The 18,260-nt window shown below is 43.0% G+C and overlaps 1 protein-coding gene across 1 annotated transcript in view; it reads right to left on the bottom strand.

Annotated features, from left to right (window-relative positions):
- The window catches only part of LOC134534781 (activating signal cointegrator 1), a 44,819-nt gene extending 35,562 nt beyond the window's left edge, over positions 1–9,257 (bottom strand). Inside the window, exons 1-2 of the mRNA XM_063373362.1 lie at positions 8,913–9,257; positions 6,877–6,995 (exon numbers count right to left, since the gene is read on the bottom strand). Of these exons, the coding sequence (XP_063229432.1) occupies positions 6,877–6,995; positions 8,913–8,995 (202 nt within the window). The 5' untranslated portion in view covers positions 8,996–9,257. The remainder of the gene's footprint in view (positions 1–6,876; positions 6,996–8,912) is intronic.
- Between the last annotated feature and the right edge of the window lie 9,003 nt (positions 9,258–18,260).

An 18,260-nucleotide genomic window follows, 5' to 3' on the forward strand; every position in this document is an offset into this window, starting at 1 on the left:
AAAAGCGCCCAAAAACGCTGGACGAGCGTTTTTCAAATTGCTCTAGAACCTGTTCTAATTAAGCTAGAAAGGTGGGAGTGGTATCATTTTACTCCATTTTTTATGGGCTTTCTTTTGACATATAACACACCATAGGTTGTAATAAAGTTTTTTTTCTAAACTCAAAATCAAAATTTTGATTTTGAATATATCAAAAAGTGCGTCCCAAAAAATTTTGAAAAAATTCCTACAAGTAGGCTATATTAATGGTAAGCATAAGTTAAAATTTCAAAATGGGCAGATTATGGCTTCATGGTTAAATATTATCTGCAAAAAGGTGAGATTTTGGGAATTTTAATTTGGTAAAGATATTTTACTATGTTCTATTTTACCAACATCAGTAATGCTAATAATTTTACTATCTATAATAAATCTACACAAACATAGGTGTTGGTAGTTATGGCTATGGTTATGGTTACAATAAAACGTTTCAGAAGTTTTCTTTCATTTCGCACAGTTTGCAGAGTCTCTTCTTGAAAAATAACTACATGAAAACTGTAAACTGGAAACTAGAATTAGTTTAAAAATTAATAAACTTTGTTTACGCAGCAATGTAGCGATAATCGAGGGTCGCCATGATGGTATGGTCCAGTATGGTCGTATTTATCCCGACAACAACATCGTGTACCTTCGGGAAAGTTCGTATTGATATTAATTTATTATTGAGGTGACTGTTTATTAGTTAATGTCTTTATATAAGTGGATTTTAAAATATGTAGGTATCATTCAAGTAATTTTTAAAAAACAGTAAAGAATAAGCTAGAAAGTTTTAAGACTAACATTCAGACTGTAATCAATCTGCTCCAGCAGGCAGGAAGGAGAGGGCCTGAGGGGGGAGGGGGCAAGCTTTGCTGACAAGTTGAGACCTGCACCTCACAAGAATAGCTCACATAGCAGTTCGTCTGAGTCTGGTGCTCTTGTCAGTAGAATCAGTAGTTATGCTGAGAACAGTGATGTGATAAAGTATTAGTGAGTGTAACTACTAGTAATGTGTGACAGTAGTGAGTACTAATGATAATACAGTTATGTAATGTACATTATACATGTCAATATTTTTATTCAATTAATTATTATTTAAAGACAATTTTTTGTTGAAACTTGTAAATTGCAAAACGGTTTTAATCAATTTTAAATTTTAGACTTTAAAAAATGGAGAAAAAAGTTGTGTTTATTAGATTACAATGTTTTAATCCCTTAAAAAAAGAAAATCATATACAGTCAGGGATAAAAAGACATTAAGAAATGTCACATCATGGATGTGCAGTTTATATCCTGAAATTCCAAAGGAAGCTAAGATTTGCAATAAATGTAGGAAAGAAATTACAGCTTTGAAGACAAACTTAAATGCCAATCAACCTGGCCCTTCAGCTAAGCCTTGCTTAGTGGCATTGAATGATGAAATGTCCAGTTCGGATTCAGACAGGGACCCTAACTTTTCTATTTCGAAAATAATAGTAGATCAAATGAATACTTCTCTTTTGGAGCTAGAAGAGTCTCCTATTGACAAAAGGAAAATCCAATCCAAGCAGTATGCAATAACCAAAGCAAGAAAAATTCACTCTGCAATGAAACGAAAACTTTTTGTAGCAGCAGATCCATCATCGTCCAGTCAAGAGGACGATCTTGACCAATCAGTTTTACAAAACCTCAAAGATCAATTTTCCGTTTCAAACAATCGTGTTAAGAAATTAATGATACTTACTTGCCTCCCAGAGGGTTGGGGGATAAGGAAGATTATGAGAGAATTTAATGCGCCAAACTATATGGTAAGACAAGCAAAAAAAATTTTAAAAGAGAAAGGTATATTAGAGACTCCCAATCCCAAGCCTGGTAAGACGCTCTCAGAAGATGTTGTAAATACTATTCATTCCTTTTATCTAAATGATGAAATCAGCAGAGCAATGCCCGGCATAAAAGATTGTGTATCAGTTGTTGAGGCAAATGGAAATAAAACCAAAATATCAAAACGTCTTATCTTGTGTAATCTGAAGGAAGCTTATACTCTGTTCAAGGAGAAATCCCCCCACATTAAAGTAGGATTCTCTAAGTTTGCTGAACTAAGACCAAAACAATGTATTTTAGCAGGCAAAAGTGGCACGCATGCAGTGTGCGTATGTACTATCCACCAAAATGTGAAGTTGATTATAGAAAATGCCCGATTAGGAACTCTAACTAATGGTGAATTGAAGTCGTACAAGCAGTGTCTGGTCAAAATGCAATGCAATCCACCAGCAATAACATGTGTCATGGGTGAATGTGACGATTGTCCTGGGGTTACACCTATACAAACAATTCTTGAAGATGCCTTTGAAGAAAATTTGATAGAAAATGTCACCTTTCGTCAATGGGTGTCTGTAGATCGTTGCACTCTTGAGACTTTAAACAAATCTTCAGAAGACTTTATCACTTTCTTTTTGGAAAAACTTTCACCTCTAATAAAACATGATTTTATTGCTAAAATGCAGTCTGCTTTCATCAATGATAAAAAAGAAAATTTAAATGAATCAGAGTTTGTGATAAACCTAGACTTTTCCGAAAACTACACAATTGTGGTACAAGACGAGGCTCAGAGCTACCACTGGGCTAATGAACATGTAACTCTTCACCCTTTTGTAATTTATTACAAAAGTGAAGACAAACTCAAACATGTCAGTTTTGTTATGGTATCAGATTGCTTGGAGCACAATACCGTGTCTGTTTATACGTTTCAAAAGAAACTTATTGAATTCTTGACAAAACATTTCCAGGCATTACCAAAGAAGATTTTCTATTACTCTGACGGGTGTGCTGGGCAATATAAAAACAAAAAAAACTTCATAAACTTGTGCTACCATAAAGAGGATTTTGATGTTGAAGCTGAATGGCATTTCTCAGCTACGGCTCATGGAAAGGGCCCTTGTGATGGGATTGGTGGCACGGTCAAGAGACTAGCCGCTAATGCTAGTCTACAGCGGCCATATGACAGTCAAATCCTGACAGCCATTCAACTTTATGAATGGGCAAAACAAAATATCAATGGAATACATTTTACCTTTTCAACCCAAGAAGATCATATTGAATCTGAAAAGTTTCTCGAGGAGCGTTTCAACCAGGCTATTACTATTAAGGGTACTCAAAAATTCCACTGTTTTATACCTGAACCATTGAGTCTCTCAAAACTAAGAGTTAAAGTTTTTTCGGAAAGTCAAACTGAAGACACTGTAGCTGTTCAAAAATCACCAGATAAATTGCTAATAAGTGATGTAAATGGCTACATACCAGCAGTGTATGATGAAAAGTGGTGGGTTGCTTATGTTTTGGAGAAGAAGGAAGAAGATGATGAATTAAAAGTAACATTTTTACACCCTCCTGGACCGGCAGCTTCATTTTCATATCCAAGGAAGCCTGATGTGTTGTGGATATCAGTAACGGACGTCCTCTGCAAAGTTGATCCTACAACTCCTACTGGAAGGATTTATACACTTACAGCTGAAGAGACACTAAAAATAACTCAGGCAATGTCAAGTAACAAGTGAATTTGTACTCAGTAAGTAAATGGAATGCCTATTTGTTCATGTACAAACAATTAATACTACCATACACTACATAAACCATACTGATTTTAGAAATCAACTCTCATTTCAAATATTTTTTACCTATTGAACCCATTGCATGCCCATTTTGAAATTTTGACACATGCTTCCCATAAGTACAACCTACTTTTAAGAATTTTTTCAAAATTTTTTGGGACGCACTTTTTGTTTTATTCAAAATCAAAATTTTGATTTTAAGTTTAGAAAAAAATATTTTATGACAACCTATGGTGTGTTATATTTCATAAGAAAGCCCATTAAAAATGGAGTAAAATGACACCACTCCCACCTTTCTAGCTTAATTAGAACAGCTTCTAGAGCAATTTCAAAAACGCTCGTCCAGCGTTTTTGAGCGCTTTTTTGAAAACTTTACATAGCTGTATTTTGGAAACCGTTAGAGATAAAAAATTAAAATTTAATATTTTTCTTATTCTTAGTACATACTACCACTATACAAAATTTGAAGAATTTCTAAAATGGTGAGGTAAAATTTTAATTCAAAGTGTGTTGATCTGACATGGAATGTCCCAAAACCTAAAGTAAAAAAGACAGAACTGTCCCGGTTGGTCCGTGAAAAAATATGGCAACCCTAGTTATCGGCCCCCACGTGGATCACTGGACTTGCTGCAATTATTAATTTATTAACTTTGGGCAGCGAAACTATTTTACGGGTATACAAGAGCTTCCAAATAAAGCTTGTTCATGTAAAATTTTCTTACCCGGTGAAATTCTCCCAGAGAATTACCTGTTGCTTGTTGTGTTCGCTGGAACGCTGGGGTGGAAGCCACCACACACTTCACATAGTTCTTCACCAACCACGCTATTAACGTTTGTCACCGTTAACATGCGCTGTGAGAACCAATCACGAATGTAGTCATAATACTAATCAGAAGACACACTTTTTTTTTTCTCGGGGAAAGGAGTTCCCGCCCTAGGCCACGTTCTGGCGGCAGTAGCGCGAACTTTCTCCGTGCGGACTGCACGAGGGGTGCATTCTGCCAGCGGGATCCGGTTCTGACGGGGTGGGGACCAAGCTTTACCGCCGCAGGAGATACGACGTCAGTACAAATGAAAACCATACAACATCCCGCTTTCTGCCACTCATGTTGAACCAAAAAAGTTATAACATCAAAGAACTGAAGTCCAGAAAATCTACACATCTGACAGGGACTTATAGGACCCGCCTACCCAGGTACCCCCACGGTGCGTAGAGCTTCAGGAAAAACAACGCAATTTAAAAACTAGGTACTCAAGACATCTGAGTGGGGTTTGTTTATGAAAAGCATTTAAGAATTAACTGAGAGCCGAAAAGTACTTTTGATTTCATATTAAGTTTTTAAACTATATTTTTAGAAGAGTTAAAATGGCTAAAAGGTGTGTTTTCAGAGTAATTTTTAGGTATAAAACAACCAGTACAGATTCTTGAAAGCACTTAATGGACTAGCATTACTCCTTTACTTTCATTTCTATGCCATATAATGTTACAGTCACAGCTCAAATTTCACAGTTGTCCTATGAACAACGAGTAGACTGTGTGCCAGTTCACAACCTTGCGCTTAAAGTCTATATGTACCGCACTAGAAACACCAGCGAGCATTGCGCTTATCATACACCCCGACTAGTCGGGCCCCTTAACCACAGAAAGGGTATTCCCCCACAGGAAGAGGATTCTCCAAAGAATGGATGTTTTCCACAGAATGGGGACTTACAGTACAGTCAGAGATTCCCCACAGAATACGATTTTTTTTAATAACAAAATTATTTATTTCCTCTTTTTTTTTAATGTTCTGACTACAATTCACTAATTAATTTAATTTTAGAGGAGTGTTTAGCTGGGTATAATTTACAAATTATTCAGATAATTTAAATGATAAGATCTTGATTTGTTTTTTTTTGTTTTATGTCTGTTAATCACAAGGAACATTAATGAGCAGGATACTGTTATTAGAGTGGAATTAGACCTTTGACTAAAATAATTAAGATACAGAACTCTATTTAAAAATACATTATTTAAAAAAAATATTTTTAAACCACTTAGTTTAACCACTGTTTAAACCGTGGTTTAAACCATTGTTTAAACTATTGTGTTTTAAACTATTGTGATTGAAATCAGCCAGCCCTGCTCAGAATGTATCATTACTGTCAGTTTTCTTTTCAGTACAGTGTTTCTTGTTTTCTGGTGTTAGATTTTCATAATGATTTTTTGAAGTAGAAATCTGAATCAAGAACACGAAATGATAGCAGAAACATTTTTTAAACAGTAACACTCATCTTTTTTGTTTCCCTATAGACTATGTGATGTTCAATAATCCGACAAAGCTGTGGTTCCGAACATGCCCAATTAAAAACCTTTCACTGTACAACATACATATTTAACCATTAGTTCTGCAGAAGGACATTTTGCTTTTTATACTAGGTAATCAACATTACCAGTCATTCAGGTCCACAGACTGTAACTAACAAGAATCGTACAAGTGTTTTATCACGGGCACATACTAAAACCAAGCTGTTATGACAAATGTTTTCAGCCTATTTGCAGTGTCAAAACTGAGAAATATATTGAGAAAATCATACTTAGTTTTGGTTTTCACAATTCTTCAACCTACAAAGTCTACAATTTCCAATTGTATTTTGTTACTTCCAATCTGATAGTGAAATACATGTTTAAATTATTGAGTTTAAGGAAACGGCTGCTGTATATAACCCCTACCTACTTACTCAACACACTTCATCTTAAAAGCAGAATTGTCGATTTAGCAACGGTCCTTTTGGTGGTGCATCTAGGGAGGTCCAAATAATGTACATAATTAATTAAGTAGCTGCCAAAATAAAATTATTTGTAACATTTCTGTGCAGTACCAATAAGAATAATAAATAGGATTACTGAAAACATCGTATTTTACTGGCTACATAATATTAACTATATATAGTTTTACCTTCTTTCAGAAAATTGTACATTATTGTCAAAATTACAGTCAAAATACTCATAAATTTTCTAATTTTTGAAAGAATATAATAAAATATCATTTATGACATACATTCAAAACATATATTTAAGTAAGCAGTAGAGTTGACTTTAAACCTATATATATTTAAGTTAAGCCACTCAAAAAGTCAACATCTTTAGAAGTATTTAATGTAAAAATTATATAATGACTTGCAACAGCACAAACCCACTTCAGGATGTTCCCAACTCAAAGAAAATGTAGGTAGTTATGGTTGTTTCAAAATTGTATTAATAAATGTCACCACTAGGCATACCTACCTAGCTGTCTCTGTTCCAGCAATTCAGAAAAAAATCTGCGGTGTTGAGAGTTGTTGAAATCCAAAAGTGTCTTCAGATAATCCTCTAGATCTCTAACATTTTCAATGGCTAAAATGTACCTGCAAAATCGTGACAAACAAATACCATTTAATAATATAAATAGTATCACAGGATATATTTAATAACATTAAAAAAAAAAAAAAATTTGAAACCAACTTAGCAAGATAGTCTTTGGCCCAAAAAAGGACTTTATACCCTTAGTCCATCTCAAATATTAAAAACAATGGAAGTCCTTAAAAGTGGGGTTGAAAAGTATAATACCTACCTACTTACTTCAATTTTAACAGCTTCCTAAGTCTCATATTTACTGATGTAGACACACACGTGTGTGCAATGGTGCTATGAGATATGAAAAAATATAGGTTGCACTTAAAACACATACTTAACTGATGAGACCCACAGATAAAAGCCATTCTGAAAGCACTATTTACTGTATGTCTTAGAGAAACCAAAAGAAATAAAAAGACAAATACAAAAACACGCCAAAATCAGCAGAAACTAATTCAACAAAAATAATTGCCAACTTACAACCCTCACTGCAAGACACCAACGAATAACATATGCCTTAGGTGCATGACCAATCAGGTGGGTCCTCCTCTGCCATTGGCCACCCTAGGAGTGGAGGTAAAACATACATAAACCAGGGTCGAAAAAAAAGTTTTTAAAGATTTTTTTTTTAAACCAGCAATTTTTTATCAGATTAATTATTTTGGTTCTCAGCATGTACGAATGAAAGTCATACAATATCCCGCCTTCTACCACTCATGTTGAAACAGAAAAGTTATAACATCAAAGAAATGAAGTCCTGCAAATCTGCACATCTGACTGGGACTTAACCACAGAAAGGGTATTTCCCTACAGAAAAAGTATTCTGCATAGAATGGGGATTTACAGTACAATCTTAGATTTCCCATAGAATAGTATTTCTTTAATAAAAATAAATAAAATAAAATTTTTCTTTCTTTTTTTTCCACTTGGACTACAGTTCACTAATTAAATTTTAGAAGAGTATTTAGCTAGGTATGATTTAAAACTTATTCAGGTAATTAAAAAGATAAAATCTTGATTAGCATACAATTTTTTGTTCCTGTAAATCACAAGAAACATCAATGAGTAAACTATTGTTATTATTAGAATGGAATTAGACCTTTTAATTAAAATAATAAAAAATTATATTTAAAAATACATTATTATTATTATTATTTAGATAACCCAATTCTGATATAACCCCCCCCCCCCTTTTTTTTTTCAGTGTCCTATATCAGTCATTTTATGATTTAAGAAGAGGGCAGATGTTAGTTCTCAAAACATTACATTGTTTTGTCTTAGGAAGCTGTGTTTATCTGTGCTTTCCTATAGAGTTGTCAAAATATATGTTTAGTTCCAGCCCTAAGTTCGTCTGTTTGTGATTTTCTGTTACTTTTATAACTGCCTCATCGTTGTCAGCCCAATGTGTTTCATCTGCGCCGTTCCTTACACTAAATTCCTCTGTGCTGTCTTTTCATTAAACTTTTGAATTATGCTGATTTTGGCTTGTTTTTATGTGTGTTTGTGTATTCATCTTTCTCTTCAATTCTTATGGTTTCTCTATGAAAAACAGTGAAAACCAGCAAAAATGTTCAAACTATTTTTAAGTATTTTTAAAATAAGCTAACCTAACCTAAACAAGCATTCTCACGAAATCACAGTATGTATTTGTAATGTAACTAACCTACCTAACTGCACTCTTTAAAATGGTAAACTACTTGAAGTATCACAATACCCTCTGAAGGAATGATTAAAAAATATATGAGAAATAACTAAAATCATTTTGGAATCTTTTTATTATTTTTCAAAAACGTTACTCTCCTTCAAAATTACCCTGGTAATTAAGTAATATTCTAACAACACCAAAAATATTAAAATATTAACTTGGCTTCAGTTCACTATAGAACTACTTATCAGTTATTTAAGAAAAAACATATATAAAAGAATACCTTATCAAATCTTCAGGAACAGGAAAATTTAATACAGATGATAACTGCTCATCCACCCAACCATGCAGATCGACACGCGACATTTCACTAATTTCCTGACAAAATTCAGAAACTATCAAAACCTAGAACAACAAAGTAAGGTTAGAATGCGATCACTTTAATTGGTAAATAAAATACCAATCAGCGTAAAACCTCACGCAATAAAATTCTTTCAATAAGGGTTGCCAAATCAACGTCGTAATTTAACAAGAATGTAGCGGAAAAAAAGCAACTGGCTTTAAATACCGAGCCCTCTCCAAGGTAACCTATCTGAGGCAGGTTTTTTTAATTTTTTTTTTAACATTTTTGTCTCTTAATGAATTATCTAAGATAATATATTTACGCGCGCACTTTTTTGACTCACTTCATAGATAGGTACCAGGGTTTTTTAATCAATAATTCATAAGAAATAATTGTTTTCAAAACTTACAGAGAAAATAAAGCTAGGTAATGACGATTAGCAGAATGTATGCAACATTATGACTAAAAGAAAAATTTATATCAATACATAATAAAAAAATTCCTGATAGAGATGACAATGTCATTTAAAAAAAACATTAAAAATATTGAGACTATAAGTTAAATGGATGATGAGTGAAAAAAATGTCTGGGGGGGGGGGGGTTATATATATAGATGAGAAAATAAGAAAACAAGTGACAGAAGCGATAAAGAAATAGAAGCAGGGGACGGACATGTTATTCAGAGGAAAGGAGTCTCCACAAGGCATGTGGAAAAAGCTAACAGGGTGATGTGGGTATGATGCAGAAAGCACGGGGTAAGATATGTCCACATCAGGAGTCGGGGAATGATGCAGCTGCCTTCCTGGGATGCCTTCAGAATCCCAACGATAGCCGTTATATGTCAGGAACCTGCATCCAGCCACCAGTCCCAGCTAGACTGTAACCTGGCTGCCCTCGAAGCCTAACTACAATAGTACCGAGTTCTAGCTCTCGCCAACTCGTCTCATGCTCTCACGGTGCATCGCAGATCCCTCAAAGATGATGGGACAACCACCAGGCTTGGAGTCGGGCCCCAGTACATATCCTCGGTTCTGGCCTCCGACAGCCACCAGGAACTCATTCACGGAGTGGACCACCCTCTAGGGCATACTCCTCCAGTGGTATTTGCCTCCGTTGCCTCTGGGTAGATATATGACTTGGGTAGTACTCGAGTCAGAAGAAGCTTGCTGACTCCCTTGGTTAAGATGTTTTACACTCCAGGGCTACTCTAATGTCCTTGGATGTAGTGTATGTGTCTCAGTTGTAACTTGCCGACGTCCGGGGTCTCGGGCTCGAGTCCCGGTGTGGCTCCTAGTGGGAAAAGGCGGTTCTTGATCTGTGTTGTCCGGGTGGGCGCCAGACTAGCTCGTTTCTAGTCGTGAATTTGGGGTCGTGGATGTATGTGCCCCTGCGTGGCCCACTAGGGCCGGCGGCGGTGTTGCGTGAGATGATTTTAAATAAGAGGCGTGGAGTTGAGGTGGTGGTGTCGTACCTTTTATTCATAGGAACGAGTCGTACACAATGCAACACTCTACAGAGGTCCCCGTGGGGGGGGGTTTATTCGTTATTCCGTGGCACCGTATTGTTTGTGTTCCGCGTTACGTGGCCTCGGACGCTGTTACGTCTCATACGTCTCACTGGGTATGCAGGTAACGTAATTTCGTAACACAAGGGCGGGACACAAAATACACTGAATTAAGGGGGCGCGCACAGGTTACGTGGCACTCGTTACTCGGGTAACGTAAGTTAGCAATACAAAGTACGGGACACAAAATACACTGAATTAAGGGGGTGCGCACAAGTTACGTGGCACTCATTACTCGGGTAACGTAAGTTATCAATACAAAATACGGGATACAAAAGTACACTGAATTAAGGGGGCGCGTACAAGTTACGTGGCACTCGTTACTCGGGTAACGTAAGTTAGCAATACAAAATACGGGATACAAAAATACACTGAATTAAGGGGCGGGCGATTGGAGACGGCCAATCCCGTATGCAAATGTCTCGGCGCGGGTGTTGTGCCCACTGTGGTGAAACACGCACCACAATTAAGTTTGTCCAAGTTCCCTTGCGGGTTTGTGGTCAGCGCCGTGCGCGTGACCTTAAATAAAGTTCTGTACGTTGCGGGAGACGGCCCGTGCCGTATGCTGAAGAGCAGCCCCGCTGACCAAGTGTGGTGCGGGGTGTCTTTAAATTGATGTGGCCGGATTAGGTCCTGGACCGAAAAAAGGGACCGGGTACTCACAGAGAGATGATAAGCAATAAAAGGGGTTTTGTTAATTAGTGACTATATTTACCGGACGTTACTTTCAGTGTAGACAAAGGATGTTGCCTCTCCGTGGGACGTAGGTCCGCCCCGGTCCGTGAGCTGCGCTGAACTGCCGAACTGGCATGGCGTCCGAGGGAGGCTCGGCCTCTCTCGCGCCAGGCGTGACCTCATTACGCTAGACTCCAAACGGGTGTGTCTGTAAGAGATTTTATTGTCGCTAAAATCCTAATTTAATGTTTCAGGAGTAATGGGTACGGTTCTTCTCTTGTCTACTCAGGTTTCCGCGGTTTTGCCCTTAATTGCTGTTCGGCTCGCCTGACTCGGGTGGGCCATGGCCAGGGGTGTGTTCCGTTAGCGGGAGCGTATACTGGCGGGTGCAGGTCGGGCTCTGGGGTGGTCGTCGGCCAGACGACGTCAAACTGCTCGCTCGGCGGTGCGGACGGAGTCACTGCTGCATGACATAATTGCAGTCACTGCCACCCCATTCCACTAGTTGATGGATGGACAGCGTACACTTAGCTAATGGTTACACTAGCTTAAAATGTTCAGGAAAAGTACATTTACAACCCAGGCAATGGGTTTTGCCCTTAATTCAGGAGATGCCGAGGATGCAATAGTTTACACTCCTCAACACCTTCATCAGCCCATTCCACTCCCTCCCTGTCCACCCAAGAATAGCATTCCTATCTCTTTCCATCCGCCACCATACCCTCTATAGCTTATACCTGTGTTCTCTCTGCCCTGTATGCCCAAATCTTTGTACCCTAGTTCCCAGCTGACTCAGCCCCGTTCTACTTTTACCACCTAATACAGTTGGACTAACCTTTTCACCTTTCTCTTCTCTTGTAATACTTCTCAGCCTGGCTCCTTAAACATTTCTGTCAGACTATGCATTTCCACCTCTTTCCATTCCCTTCTCCTCCATGTACCCATAACCCACCTCGTCACTCTATGTTCCAATGTTGTTCTGTATCTTTTGTACTTAATTTCATAATTGCTGTCTCTCGCCACATGGACAGGAACCCTCCTTGAGAACTCACCAGGCAAAAACTTTCCTAACTTCTCCCATGGGACAGCCCAGTAGATGACAAATTGAGCACAAATAGTTTGGATAAAAAAACTCGTAAATTACAAACTTTCAACCCCTCTTCCCCATCAACCCCTCTTCGAGAAGCTCCATAGTTTTGGACCTGTCGAGTGGAAAGCCATACAGGAGCAGATTGCGGAGATGCTCAGGGATGGGGTGATAGAGCCTAGTGAATCCCCCTATAATAGCTGAGTGGTTATGGCCACCAAGAAAGATGGTTCTCTCTGCTTCTGTGTGAATTTTAAGCCCATAAACTCTGTAACTATCCCTGCACCCCCACCCGTTATAAACATTGCAGATTCCCTTGTGGAGCTGGGTGACGCCACCATTTTCACATCACTGAACCTAAAGAGTGGCTACTGGCAGGTCCCAGTCAAACCCAAGGACCGCCCCAAAACAGCCTTCATCGCCCTGGATGGCTGCAGATTCCAGTTCTGTGCCATGCCGTTCGGGCTGATGGACGCCCCCGCGATGTTATAGACCATGGTGGTCAACACATTGGATGGGTTCGTTGGCAAATTCGTCATAGCCTACCTAGACGACGTGATCGTCTGGTCCAAGTCGTTGGAGGACCACACCCGACACCTCACCATGGTCCTCGAGCGGGTGGCCAGGCATGGCCTAACATGTTCGCCTTGTAAGTGCCGCATCGGGGCGGCGGAGCTCCGATACTTGGGACATATGGTCAATGCGGAGGGCTGCCGGCCGCTGCCAGAGCACTTGGACCTGATAGATACCAAACCCGCCCCACACACGAGGAAGGAATTGCAGTACCTAATGGGCCTCTTGAATTGGCTGCGCTCTTTCATCCCGAACTTCGCGACGGTGACTGCCCCTATCACAGACCTACTCTCGCCCAAGACGAAGTACAGGTGGAAAGCCGAAGCAGACCGTGCCCTGACTGCCGTCAAGCGACTGTATGGGAGAGTCACGTCCTCTCACGTATAGTACCAGCAAAGCCCCTGTACCTGAAGATAGACGCCAGCAAGGGGGGCATGGGGGTGGTGCTATACCAGGTCGGAGAGTGTTGGAGTACGCCAGCTGCAAATTCGGGCCGGCTGCGAAGAATTATGACATAAACGAGCAGGAATGCTTGGTGGTAGTGTGGGAAGTCAGCCGCTACAGGCACTACCTAGAAGGCAAGGAGACCACCCTGAGGACGTACAACTAATGTCTCAGGTGGCTGAATACCAGGCAGGGGCGTGAGTCCAGATTTACTAGGTGGGCAATGACCCTCCAGAACTATGCCTTCCAAGTTGAGCATGTGCCGGGTAAGGCAAACCAGCTCGCTGATGAGCTTTCCCTGCACCCTACCCGACTAATAAGTACGAGGATGAAGAGTCCTGGGTGTACCTGGTTCCCCCTCACGGCCATTCCTCCTCCATAGGGGAGTCGTCCGGGTGTGCGGCCCTGTATACCGTGACACACCAGCCCAAGAACTCCAGTCCCAAATAAGTAGACACCCTAGCCGACCTCCTCATCAGTGCAGTTCAGCAGGTGCAGCAGGGAGATGCTGCCACCTAGGATGCTGTGGAGGTGTGTGGCACCAAGGTGTTGCCGTTCCAGAGAGTGGTCGACGGGGTCCTGCAGAGTAGGGCACCTGCAGACATGGAGATGTGGCGAATCTATGCCCCGGAGGGAGCTCGAGCTGCCATCCTCGCGTACTTCCTCGAACCACCAGCTCGTGGGGCACCCCGGCGCGGAGCAGACAGCATAGGCGCTGCCCACCAAATTCCACTGGCCGGGGGTGACCCGGGACGTCAGGGAGTACATGGGGAGGTGTCTTTACTGTGAGCACTGCAAGGCGAGGAGGTTGGATGGCGAGGAGCAGCAGCATCCCAGACGACCCCAGTTCCCCTTCCACACCATAGCACTAGACATTATGGGCCCTTATCCCCAGAGCAGCAAGGGGAGAATGTGTTCTCGTATTTGTCACATACCTGTTCACCAGGTGGGTTGAGGGACGCTGATAGCCCTGTTGGAAGGGTAAATCTACCCTCGGTTTGGTTACCCAGTGGTGGTCTTAAGTGACAATGGCTGCCAGTTCACAGGAGCCAGGTGGAAGCAGGCATGACGAAGGTGGAGGGTAGACTACCACACTACCCCCACATACCACCCGAGGGCCAATCCAACAAAGAAACTGAACCAGGAAATCAAGGCGCAGCTCTGTCTCCTGTTGGGTGAGGACCACAGCAAGGGGGACACACATATTCCGGCCCTCCTGTACTACTTGAGACGTAGGACGAGTAGGGTCATGGGGTACCTGCCAGCAGAACTAGTCCAAGGGCAGAACTTGGCACTGCTGGGCGAGTGCCACATGGTGGTAGCTGCTACGGCAGGCGGGTGGGGCGAGACGCTGCGGACAGAGCTGGCAGGGAAGCGGGAGCAGGCCAGGCTGTGGCAGGAGACCTACCTCCATCAGCACACGCCACAGAGGGGTAGGCCGCCGCCCACGCTGACGCCTGGTGAGCAGGTGTATGTGCGCCAACATCCCCTGTCATCAGGCACTAAGAAGTTCTGCGCGGGGTTGGTGCCAAAAGGGGCAGGGCCCCGACTGGTTCTGCGTCAGGCTGGACCTACCTCCTACCTTGTACAGACGCCAAGCGGTAGACCGGCAAAGATACACAGGTAGGACCTGCGACGCGTGACGGACACAGAGGTGGACACAGGGCTGTCCAGAATAGAGGACAAGCCACCAACTGTACCAATGACATCTCATTCTGCAGAAACCAGGTCTCCAAAATCGCATAGGGGGAGATGTCCACAGGCCCCTAGGGAGGCAGGGGACTCCAAACGGACCCGTCGCCCACTGGCACAGACATTGCGGAACACATGGACTTGTCAAACTCGGTCCCAGTTGACACCACATTGGATTTTACACCACCTGATTCAACAATGGACTCGATTCCCACGGCTGCGGGAGTGGGAGTGCCCAGTAGGGCCAGAGGGGAGGGGGCATGTCAGGGGCCTCATGCCCAGGACTTTTGGCAGGGCCTGGAAGTGACCATGGACTACCTGGAGACGGGATGGAGAGGAGGGGCCGCCAGCAACGGGGGGCGGCGGGAGTATAGGGAGCCATCAGTGGCGGAGCCTAGGGACAGTGAGAGTGAGGGGCGGTTAGCTGAGGCACCTCTTCGCCTTCAGAGCCCCTGGATGGGAACGATTGAGTCCTGGGTGACATTCGTGGAGCCGGATGCGGAGGACGAAGGGGAGGAGTCCGAGGAAGGACAGGGTCTCTCTTACATCCACTCTCTGAGAATTACGTCGACATCTCCAAGTGCCACCTGTCGGATGGCGAGACGAATCTAAGGTTAGAGGAGGGGTACTACCCGTAGCCAGAGAGGCAGCAGGCTGTAAGCGAGTGCATCGCTGACGACCCGACCCTCACACTGTTTGACTTGTATCCGCAGGCGACGGTCAACCCTAGGGTGCGGCCTCCTTCTATGGTCCTCAACTCGCAGGCAGCACCAACAAGGTCAGCGGGGAGCAAACCCGACCCTTCAGGACGTTCCTTAAGGTCACGTAGGATCCCCTACTACCTGAGCGATTATGTGTGTCCCACCCTAACCATGCCAGCATGCCACAACAAGCCGAGACCCAGGTGCAGTGTTATGAACTTACTACCCTCCTGGGAGTAGTGTGAAGTAGGCCCCTCAGTTCCGACTCACACAGTGTTCGACGAGTACCCACGTGCGGCATGTTGTGCCTAACTGAGAAACGTCGGTGTGCATAGCAGCCTCGCGGGAGGGGGGGGGGCATTTGACGTCGACCCAAGTGCAGCCCTGGCTTCCTACAGGCCGTTATGATGCGACGACGACCCTCCTGCCAGTTACGCGTATGCGGGGCAGTATAGTCATTTAGGGGAGGGGGCAGACCAGGAGCGGGCGCGCGGCAGTCGGCTGCGAGCGAGCGGAGCGAGTGGTTGTGCGGGTGTGCGAGGCAGAGTTGGGAGGACAGAGCCACATGGCTCGAACCCCTGTACCCCAGAGCAGCTGGACCACCTAGTACACCACAGGGGCTCAGCCTGGACGACTATAGTACACAAACTACTGAAATGTATAAGTGACGATAGTAATAATTTAAAGACACAAAAGATGGCAGAGCACTTCGCGACCACACATGGCCTTGGCTGTAAACATGATGGACTCAAGATTAGGACATCAGGATGCAACTTCCACATCCACAGAGTGGAAGATATGTCACGATTACAACTTAATTTAACAATTTGTATCCAGTCTGTTTTAACTTGTGCTGAAAAATGAAATTCACAATTTACACTTGACGATTTTGGTTTTCCTTTTGTTAAAAATTCTCAAACACAAAACATTAATTTCTACCAACAAGGAGGCCAGTGACAACAGCTGTGTCTGGATAGGAGGCATGCTGTCGACAGAGTTGGGACCCAGCTTTAATTTGACGTCGTCTGGCCGACGACCACCCCAGAGCCCGACCTGCACCCGCCAGTATACGCTCCCGCTAACGGAACACACCCCTGGCCATGGCCCACCCGAGTCAGGCGAGCCGAACAGCAATTAAAGGCAAAACCGCGGAAACCTGAGTAGACAAGAGAAGAACCGTACCCATTCCTCCTGAAACATTAAATTAGGATTTTAGCGACAATAAAATCTCTTCCAGACACACCCGTTTGGAGTCTAGCGTAATGAGGTCACGCCAGGCGCGAGAGACACCGAGCCTCCCTCGGACGCCATGCCAGTTCGGCAGTTCAGCGCAGCTCACGGACCGGGGCGGACCTACGTCCCACGGAGAGGCAACATCCTTTGTCTACACTGAAAGTAACGTCCGGTAAATATAGTCACTAATTAACAAAACCCCTTTTATTGCTTAACCTCTCCGTGAGTACCCGGTACCTTTTTTCGGTCCAGGACCTAATCCGGCCGCATCAATTTAAAGACACCCCGCACCACACTTGGTCAGCGGGGCTGCTCTTCAGCATACGGCACGGGCCGTCTCCCGCAACGTACAGAACTTTATTTAAGGTCACGCGCACGGCGCTGACCACAAACCCGCACGGGAACTTGGACAAACTTAATTGTGGTGCGTGTTTCACCACAGTGGGCACAACACCCGCGCCGAGACATTTGCATACGGGATTGGCAGTCTCCAATCGCCCGCCCCTTAATTCAGTGTATTTTTGTATCCCGTATTTTGTATTGCTAACTTATGTTACCCGAGTAACGAGTGCCACGTAACTTGTGCGCGCCCCCTTAATTCAGTGTACTTTTGTATCTCGTATTTTGTATTGCTAATAACTTACGTAACCCGAGTAACGAGTGCCACGTAACTTGTGCGTACCCCCTTAATTCAGTGTATTTTGTGTCCCGTACTTTGTATTGCTATCTTACGTTACCCGAGTAACGAGTGCCACGTAACCTGTGCGCGCCCCCTTAATTCAGTGTATTTTGTGTCCCGCCCTTGTGTTACGAAATTACGTTACCTGCGTACCCAGTGAGACGTCTGAGACGTAACAGCGTCCGAGGCCACGTAACGCGGAACACAAACAATACGGTGCCACGGAATAACGAATAAACCCCCCCCCCCCCCGGGGACCTCTGTAGAGTGTTGCATTGTGTACGACTCGTTCCTATGAATAAAAGGTACGACACCACCACCTCAACTCCACGCCTCTTATTTAAAATCATCTCACGCAACACCGCCGCCGGCCCTAGTGGGCCACGCAGGGGCACATACATCCACGACCCCAAATTCACGACTAGAAACGAGCTAGTCTGGCGCCCACCCGGACAACACAGATCAAGAACCGCCTTTTCCCACTAGGAGCCACACCGGGACTCGAGCCCGAGACCCCGGACGACGGCAAATTAAGACCAAGTAGGAGCGACATCAATTTGTATTTTACAGTTATTTTACTGTACGTACCTACTCCATTTGTATTACTATTTTTTTTGCTAGATATGTATTTACAGATAGT

This window comes from Bacillus rossius, chromosome 1 (assembly GCF_032445375.1).
Source record: "Bacillus rossius redtenbacheri isolate Brsri chromosome 1, Brsri_v3, whole genome shotgun sequence".
Lineage (NCBI taxonomy): Eukaryota > Metazoa > Arthropoda > Insecta > Phasmatodea > Bacillidae > Bacillus > Bacillus rossius.